Raw genomic sequence first — 9,357 nt, 5'->3', positions numbered from 1 at the left:
GATCAGCCCGCTGAAGAGCAGGGCTCCCGCAACGGAGTGCTCCCCTGCCTGCAGGCCCCCCTGGGCTTTCCCTCCTTAAAAGTAGCTGCCCTGTGTGCTGTGCTAAGCAGACTAACTCCAGGCTGAGAAAGGCCAGCTAAGCCCCTTACCACTGCAATTTCCAGATCTGGGGGAAATGCCACAGTCCGCAAGTTGGTGCCATGTTTCATCTCATTGCATAATACTACACCCTTCTCAGTGTGTAGCGGCTGTTCTATATATATGCATCGGGAGGCGACATATGGCTCTCCCCACCCCCACCTGTCAAAACTGTGACTATATCACTTCTGACGACCAGAAGGAAGCTGCTAGGCTGGGCCAGGATTCTAAATGCTGCGGAGGTAATTCAGAGCCATGAAAAGTTGCACCATATGCTTTGGGGTTGCCGGTGGCTTATGTGCATGGAGAGGGGGTTTAGTGCCAGTCTACAAAACCCAGGGGAGGCACTCTCTTCACTGCGGTATGCACGGGGTGAGGGTCTGGGGTGCCACTTTTTCTCTCCCGGGAGGAGAATCTGCTGGGGCCACGGTTCTCCAAGAGGGGACCCACAAAGAAAACAGGCTCCCCCAAAACCTGCCCTTGATAACATCAGGTCTGGCCAAATAGTGTTTCTTTAAAAAAATTTTTTTTTGGTTTCATTTTATTGGATAAAGATTAAGAAAGCGCCAGCGTCTGCGAGAAGGAAAGCAAACCACGCCCAGCGGCACGCCGGCCTGGTGAGGGTCCCTGGCGCGGCCGGGCGGGCGGGCGCGCGTCTACCTGGAGGCGCTGGTCTCGGCCAGGCGGTTGTTCATGATGCCCAGCGCGCCCACGCCGCCCGAGAAGCCGTTCTGGCGCGTGTTGACGCACACGCTGCGCGGGTAGCCGTTGGCCGTCTCGGATAGCTGCTTCTGCAGCAGCGCCAGCGACACCTTGTTGGAGGCCGTGAGGTCGCGCATGGAGATGAGCTCGCCCGACAGGCGGCGGCCCTCGGCGTCGCTGTCGCGGGCCCCGGGGTCGGCGCCGAGCGCGGCCAGGCGGCGGCGCAGCCGGGAGCCCGGGGTGATGGCGTTGCGCCGAGCCAGGGGCGCGCCGGGCGCCGGGCAGCAGCGCGCGCAGCAGCGGCAGCTCAGCTTGCGCAGCATCCAGTTGAGCACCTGCTTGATGAGGATGGAGATGACGTTGAAGAGCGAGTAGATGCAGCACACGCCGAGCAGGATGAAGAGGAAGTTGCCCAGGCGGTAGAGCCCCTGGTTCCGGTAGGCGGCGTGCTGGCTGCTCACCAGGTCCCCGAAGCCGATGGTGCTGAAGGTGACGAAGCAGAAGTAGAGCGAGTCCACGTAGTCCCAGCCCTCCACGCTGGTGTACATGGCCGAGGCGCAGCACGACAGCAGCACGGCGAACAGGCCCAGGATCAGCAGCACGTGGTACACCGAGGGCTTCCAGCCCGCCAGGCAGTCGGCCTCCGAGAGCGCCGAGCCGCGGCGGAAAGTGGCGGGCAGCAGGCCACTGCGGCGCAGCTGGCGCTCCCGGCAGGCGCGCATGATGAAGGCCAGCAGCGAGATGATGCGCTCCAGGAAGAGGTTGAAGAACAGGATGGTCCCGGCACAGCCGAACAGCCCGTAGGCGATGAGGAAGGCCTTCCCGCCCACCGTCGCGGGGGTGGTCATGCCGAAACCTGTGGAGACAGGGCAAGGGTCAGCGAGGTCCTGACAGGGCAGGTGGCTCCTACCGGGCGGGGAGGTGGGGAGGGCAGGCGTATGCAGGTGCTGAGATGGCTCCTCTCCTGAGTGGCATCACTCAGTGAGATAGTACTTAGACATATCTCCCGCTTGGTGTGCTAGACATGGTTCCTGTTCTTGGCAACCCCTAAACTGACAGGAGACGCGGCCCCTCGTCTTGGGGATCTAGAAATCAATATGGGTGGGGCAGGATGGTCACTAGGAAGGACCCATCAAGACATGAAACAGAAACTGCTGCACAGGGGCAAACCACTGAGACCCACAAAGCAAAGTGTCACCTGCTCTCCTGCCGCTCAAATCGGTTTTTATGTACCAGTGGCACACCTGGGCCTTGTTAGGACAGTATTCCATCAAGGCTTCGTTTTATCCGGGATCAGGTGGTGTGTGTTCATCCAGGTGGCTATATTTAATGGTCTCTGAAAAGGGCTTGCTGAAACTGACAAAAGGATTATTTGGGAATGAGTCCACAACCCTCCCAGAGTGAGCATGGCTCTGCCATTGGGTGTGGGCTTCTTCTCAGCCAAGGACCACCATCACCCTTCCTCAGACTTGTGGCCAAGGAAAGGTTTTGGCCCAGCTGTGTCCTCTGCTGCCGTGTGTCTGGGTCACTTTTATCCTAGGAGGTCTGCTCTCTGGGCAGCAGCCTATGCTTTGAACTCATAATTAATTCTTAACTTTCCCACTTGTTCAATGCACAGTCTTTAAGGGAGATTCTTTTTTTTAATTTTTTGTTTATTGCAGTAACATTGGTTTATAACATTGTATAAATTTCAGGTGTACATCATCATACTTCTATTTCTGCATAGATTACATCATGTTCACCACCCAAATACTAATTACAACCCATCACCACACACATGTGCCGAATTATCCCTTTTGCTCTCCTCCCTCCCCCATTCCCCTCTGGTAACCACCAATCCAATCTCTGTCTCCATGTGTTTGTTTATTGTTGTTATTATCTACTACTTAATGAAGGAAATCATACGGTATTTGACCTTCTAAGGGAGATTCTTTATCAACTGATTTCTGCAGAAGCCTTGTCTTCCTGCCTAGTGTGCCTGGCCCATGCCATCCAGGGCAGCACCACTCTGTCCCTCCAATGGGAGCTCTCAGCCTGCTGCTGGCTGTGGCGTCTTTGTGGGGCCACGGTTGCCTGACTCTGGTTATGGGAGGAGATTTAATATCCTGGCAGGAAGAATTTCTGCTGCTTGGAGTCTGAGCTGAAAATGGATCATGTGTCTGAGCAGCACCACGGCACCTTTCAACACCTCTGCAGCAAAAGTTCAGGGGCGTCCCTGTGTCATTCATGCCCAGTGGCAGGATGGTTACCTGTGTGCTGCCAGTGGGGTGGGGCCAGCCCTGGGAAAGCAGTGGCTGTTTCCCTAAAAAAGCCAGGGGAAATATTTTTTCAGAGTAATTCTTTAAATTTGCATGCTAATCATTTTCTGGATTCCCTGGAGGAAGTCCCCAATTGCCTGACATGGTCTTCATCTTATGCTTAATGAGTGAAGTTAGGAGAAAATCTTATGACAATACCTATGTGGAGGAAGATTCAGAATTTGGCCACAAGAGTGTGAAGAAACTAAGCTAGCAGTGTCACCAGGAACTCAGTAGAGGGATTTTGCTATACTTTGAAGCCAAACTCAAGTTCTTGAGTTCATAAAGAAATCAACTCTGAATCCACATGGCTATATGTAGAGTGGGAGTGTGCGTGTGTGTGTGTGTGTGTGTGTGTGTATTTATAAAAAGTCCTAGACTGATAACCCAAGTGTCCAGCAGCCTAATTCATGGTCTCTTCCTACAAGGAATTACTAAACAAGAACGAAAAGCATGAACCACTGCTACTTGCAACAACAGGGATGAATCTCACAAAAAGAATGTTAAACAAAAGAAGCTGGATGCAGAAGAATACACTATGTTATTTCATTCACATAAAACTCAAAACCAGGCAAAACCAAACTATGGTAATTTTTCTAGGGATGCATACTTGGTAAAATTGTAAGGAAAAGTGAGGAGGTGATTTTGATAAAAGTCAGAATTGGGGGTTCCTCTGGGGGTGGCTGGTGGTAGTGACTGGGAGGGGACATGGGGGGCCTCCGGGGTGCTGGAAATGTTCTGTTGAGCTGGGTGGTGGTTACATGGGTGTTAGTTGTATAACTTGTCAAACTCTGTGTTTTATGGTTTTTTTGTACTCATGATAAGAAAAAATTTTTAAAAATTCCTAGACTGTTAGAACTATAAGGGACCTTAATTCTTTTTTTTTTTTTTGCTGAGGAAGATTCGCCCTGAGCTAACATCTGCTGCCAATCTTCCTCTTTTTTTGGTATGTGAGCTGCCACCACACCATGGCCACTGACAGACGAGTGGTGTAGGTCAGTGCCCGGGAACTGAACCTGGGCCACCAAAGCAGAGCGTGCCGAACGTAACCACCAGGCTACTGGGGCTGGCCTGGGGACCTTAATTCTGATCTACCCCTCACTGTGAAGGTGAGGGAGCAGGGGCAGAGGGGACATGACCACTAGCTTGTTGGGGGCAGACACCATACCTGTGTCCTGGCTTCTGGCTGGTGCTTAGACCATTATACACAACACTGCTTCTACTCATGTAGGGAAACAAAATCGCTAGTAGGGGGATCATTTTGCTAAATTCCTAAATGGAAAAGCCTAAGCCTGGAAATTAATACTTTGCCTAAGAAAGTATTGAATGGGATTTCCCTATTCTTGAGGATTTTCAGCTAAAGTCTCAAAACTAAGAGTGACATGTGGTATGTTATCCCCTATTCTAGAGAGAAGTTCTGGATACATCTATGCTGGATTACTAAAACAGCAAAATGGGTCTGGCAACTAGCAACACCCACTATCCACCTCCAGGCTGTTCTGAAAGGCTAGAAATTATCCAGGGCTAGTGGAAGAATGTCATGGAGTTGGAGAGCTGTTGTAGTGGAGGGTGCTGTGGCATCCCCCATCCACCCTCAGGCCAAGTGATGGGGGAGGTCGTCAAGAGAACTCAGGCTGCAGCAAGAGCAGAGCAGGCAGCTCATTCCCCGGCTGGATGCTGGCTGAGCTGCAGACACTCGCAGGCCCACCCAGGGCCACTGGATTAGAGCATGGTGAGAGCTCCAGGAGAGCCAGGGGTGTCTCCTGGAGTCCGAAGCTGTGCTGGAGAGTTCTCTGGGTGGGAGGCTGACTGGAGCAGCCACACAGGCAGGGGTGGGACGAGGACAGCAGTGGGAGCAGCTTGTACTTCTAGGGCTTGCTGCATCAAGGGTGTGCGAGAGTGACGGGTCCAGTGGACACTGCAGAAGGCAGCTAGATCTGAAGAGACTCTGCCCCAAGAGGGCTGCCTGCTGGATGGAGCAGCCCTAGCAATAAGAGGCTGAGGGGTGGAGGGCTAGGGACAGCATGCGAGGTAGTCACGGGGCTACGATGGCGAGGGCACCACCCACTCAAGGAATGGTGCAGGGCAGTGGTCCCTGTGGGGGGTCTCCAAAGACCCACAAATGGGCCCCATGAAAGGGCATGTCTGTCCCAACAGTGGGCACTGCAGCCCCACCAGCAACAGCTAAGAAAGGGTGACAGTGGCACCAGTGATGTCAGACCAAGAGCAAAGAGACAGAGTCCCCCTCCGGCACCACAGGTCCCTGAGCCTCGGGGCAGGCTAGAGCCAGAGGAGAGGCTGAGCTTTGATTAGAAGTGAATGTGATTAGATTTTGATTTAGATTGGATTGGACACCTGAGAATGCGTCTCTATTTTAAAACTGCTGTTACTTTCTCTTTTTAAAAAAAAAAAAAAAACTATTTGGAAAACCCTATCCAAGATGCTGTTAAGGGATCCAAATGGGAGTTCTTCAAGAAAATAGAAGACAAAGCCATTGCCTGTGTTAGCACATTTAATAGACTGGTTCCACCTGGATTCGCTCTCCGCTGTGGTGAAGGTCCACACCTAACAGTGCCAGCCTGCACGTGCCATCTCGCTTCATTCCCACAACAACCTGTGAGGGAGGCGTGCCTCCATTCAACAGATGAGGAAACCCCAGGTCAAGGGGTTAAGCAGTTGCCTAGGCCCCACAGCCTAGAAATGGTGGAGCTGAGACTGAAACCCAGGTCTGCTGGCATCTAACATCCATGTTCTTTCCGCCACCCCAGACTGTCTTCCGAGAGCACCACAGGGCCTCCATTGCTCTTAGAAAACCAAATTACCATCCTCCAGGGCGGGCAGCCAGGAGAGCACTTTCACGTGGGCAGGGTGGCCGACCCTTAGTCATGACTCCTGTGCCCAAGAGTCCTCTGTCTTCTTGTGGCTCTCTTTCCACTGACCATTGCTGGGAGAGGGGCCACTGCTCTTCCCTGAATGTGAGCCCATGGTGGACTCATCCCCCTTCCCATAGCACAGCTAAGACAAGCAAGGCTATTTAAACCAGACTTGACCCAGAGCTTGGGGACAGCAGGAAGAATGAGACACAGAGGGGACCACTGCTGTTGCCTGACAGTCTGGCTGGTTGCCCACAGGCAGGGTATGCATCTGCCCTTTGGGGTTCCCCCAGAATTGCCCCTGCCTAACCTACCCCCCTGAGTCAACGGCCATGTCCTCCACTTTCTGGCATCCTCAGATTCTACCCAACTCCTCTATGTTCCAACTCCTGGCTTCTGCCCAAGGCCCTCCTTTGGAGTCTGAATTTCATACTGAGGATCTGCTTCTCCCTTGATGATGGACCCCAGAACGAGACCTGTTTCCCCACCTACCGTTCTCCTTCCCCACAGGGCTGTGGCCTCATCCTATGGCCTCTATAAGGCAGCATCACCAGGTATGCAGCCGGAAGCCCAACATCCAGCCATTCATTCCCTCAGCAAACATTTTCTGAGGACCTAGTTTGGCAGGCCTGGTGCTAGGATCAGGGATAAGGTGGGAAACCAGACAGTCATAGTTCCTGTCCTCAGCGAGTATCTGGGCTGCCTTCTCAGAGGTTTTGTATGGACCCCCGCCTCTCTGCTGCCAGCAGACTCACTCCTGGGCCAGGGCACATCTTCTCCCCGCTGCCCCCACATAGAGGCTGGGCCAGAACGTGTCCTGGGGCCTCCTCGTGGCCGTGACTGCAAGCCCAAAATGACGCCGAATGCTTGACCGGCTGTGGCACTATCTGCGCAGAACGAAGGGGACTGGCTGGTCAGCAGGTTCTCTGACAGCACAGCGGGCACCTGATGCAGGTGTCCCTCTCACCGCCCTGCTTCCTGAGGTCTGACTCCTGTGCCCGCTTCACCTCCCTTTGCCTTCAGATCGCACTGTCAGCTCAGCTCGGGAGACAAGGCGGAGGGGGCACGGTCTACCCTCCTTCCCCATCAACACCAGCAGGCTTAGGGCTCTGGGGGGCGCTGAGGCCCTGGGGTCCGGCCTCTTGCTGAGGGCAGGGGGGGCTGCTGTGCCTGGCGCCGCTGCCTAGCCAGATGCTTCCCAGAGTGAAGAAGCAGTCCCCAAGCTCCAGCAATCTGTGGGGAGCCAGGCTGGCTCTGGAGAGGGGCCTTGAAGCTTCAGCCAGAGAAAAGGCAAACCCTGCTACCCTGAGAATCCCCTCCTCCCCCACTCACACCCTGCAGAGGCGTAATCTGTCCCCAGGTTCGCACCAAGCTTGCTATTTTGTTTATGCCACAATTGATCTGCCATCCCAGTTTGCAAAGAGCAGACACTTGGGGCTTTATTATGCCACTTCGACAAAAGCTGTGAAGCTTGTTCCCACAGCCTGTCTGGTGCCGCCTTCGCAAATGGGGCCCTGGTGACAGGGCCTCTGGAGTTCAGCTCAAAGAGCCTGGAAGTGAGAGGGGAAGGCCAGCATCGATCTGTATCAGGCGGCCCTGGGTGCAGCCTCTGTGCCCGACACTGGACACTCCAATCCCCCCAACCACCCTGTGAGGGAAGCACCCTCAACCCCAACAATGCAGGCAAGGACCTGGGCGAGGGAGGTGAAGGTACTCAGCTGAGTTACCATTTGTAAGTGGCTGAGCTGACTCGGACGCCTTTTCCACTGTGCCAGACAGATGGGGATTCTTGGCTCATCACCTCTGGGACCTTTTCCGGCTGGCTCTGCAGTGTCAACTCAGAGGAGGGGAAATATAATTTATAGTCCAATCCGGGATACTTTTGAGAGTAAAAGAGGCATTACTAATAATTACCCCAGGACAGCACGTATAAACCAGGGTGAGCCAAGCAACTGGGATGTGATTAAAATGCAGATTCCAAGGCAGGTCCCACTTCAGAAGTTTATTTAGTGGGTCAAGAGAGGGGCCCAGGAATCTGCGTTTTAACAAATGTCCCCTGACGATTCTGACCCAAATAGGCAAAAACCCTTCCTTTAAGAAATAATGTTATAATGTATCCCTGAAGACCCTACTGGTTGGAATCTGCCCAATTTCAAATATTTTGGTTTAAATTTCAAGCGACCTAAAACCCTGGTGGTGGACATTGTACCTGTCTCCTCAACGAACTCTCACACACACACACACACACACACACACACACACACACTGCAGCAGCCAAGCCATTTGGAAAACTGACCCAACTCCAGGGGTGGGCTTCATAGTCTAAGCCAATCAGGATAATCCAGTCCCTTACTGTGATTGGCCCAAGGGTGGGTAGGCCTAAGCCAATCAGTGCAGGGCATTTCCGTGGCTACAGAGATTGGCTCAGGAATGGGCATGTGACTCCATTCAGGCCAATCAGATGAGAGAAGAATTTCTCTGATAGTTTTTGGGTTAAAAGGTTCTCACTCTAATTAAAAGAGCTGTCTTGGATGTGGAGGGAGCAGGAGGTGGCACCAGGGGTGGCTGGCAGCCATCTGTGGTCATGAGGAGGAACCAGCCTTAGGATGAAGCTGACACTACAGACGACTGAGTGGAGATAGCTTGAAAGAAATGAGATCTTGATGGCCCTAATGAGCCGTCAGGTCAAGTTGGCCATGCTGCCCCATCTATCTTTGGACTTCCGGGTGCCTGAGCCCATAAATTCTTTTTCTTGCTTATGCCTTCAGTGACATGCAACCAAACACACTGCAACTGGTGCCGATGGTGAAGGGCCTGGTTAAGCAGCCCAGTGTCCAGGAAATAGTACCAGACTTGAACTCAAAGCTTTGACTTCTGCTGTGGCCTCTATCAGCAAGTGATTGAAGGAAGTCACTGTCACTAACTTCTCTGAGCCTCGATTTCTTCATCTGTAAAATGTAAACCTCCCAATGTGAACCCACTTTGTAACTCTAACATGCTGTGCTAGAGCGTGCTCCTCAAGATGAGAAAATAGACTTAATGGAGGGTGAGGAGAATTCCCAAGATTAAAAAAAAAATGAGTTAAAGTGGAACAAGCTGATTTACTGTGGGACTTTTCAGAGTGTTTCCTGTGTTAATGTGATGTATGAATCCAAGGGGCCTATGCCAACACTGTCCAGTGTTCCCCAAACTAATTTGACCACAGATTGTATTTAATCACCTCGGGTGACTTGAGTGTTTCAAAGAATAATCTTTGGGAAATGCTGCACTCTACCCTCATGATGAATTATGGATGGGACATTTTAAAAAATGCTTGAGGATTTCCTACATTTTTCAGTAGTCACCAT

At 52.5% G+C, this 9,357-nt stretch overlaps 1 protein-coding gene across 1 annotated transcript in view; it reads right to left on the bottom strand.

The window, feature by feature from the left end:
- Window positions 1-657: 657 nt before the first annotated feature.
- The window catches only part of KCNK12 (potassium two pore domain channel subfamily K member 12), a 47,000-nt gene continuing 38,300 nt past the window's right edge, over window positions 658-9,357 (bottom strand). The window contains exon 2 of the mRNA XM_004436671.3: window positions 658-1,696. Coding sequence (XP_004436728.1) covers window positions 795-1,696 — 902 coding nt within the window. The 3' untranslated portion in view covers window positions 658-794. The remainder of the gene's footprint in view (window positions 1,697-9,357) is intronic.

This window comes from Ceratotherium simum, chromosome 11, assembly GCF_057802395.1.
Source record: "Ceratotherium simum simum isolate JZ-2026a chromosome 11, ASM5780239v1, whole genome shotgun sequence".
Classification (NCBI taxonomy): Eukaryota; Metazoa; Chordata; class Mammalia; order Perissodactyla; family Rhinocerotidae; genus Ceratotherium; species Ceratotherium simum.
This window is presented reverse-complemented; position numbering and strand designations above follow the sequence as displayed.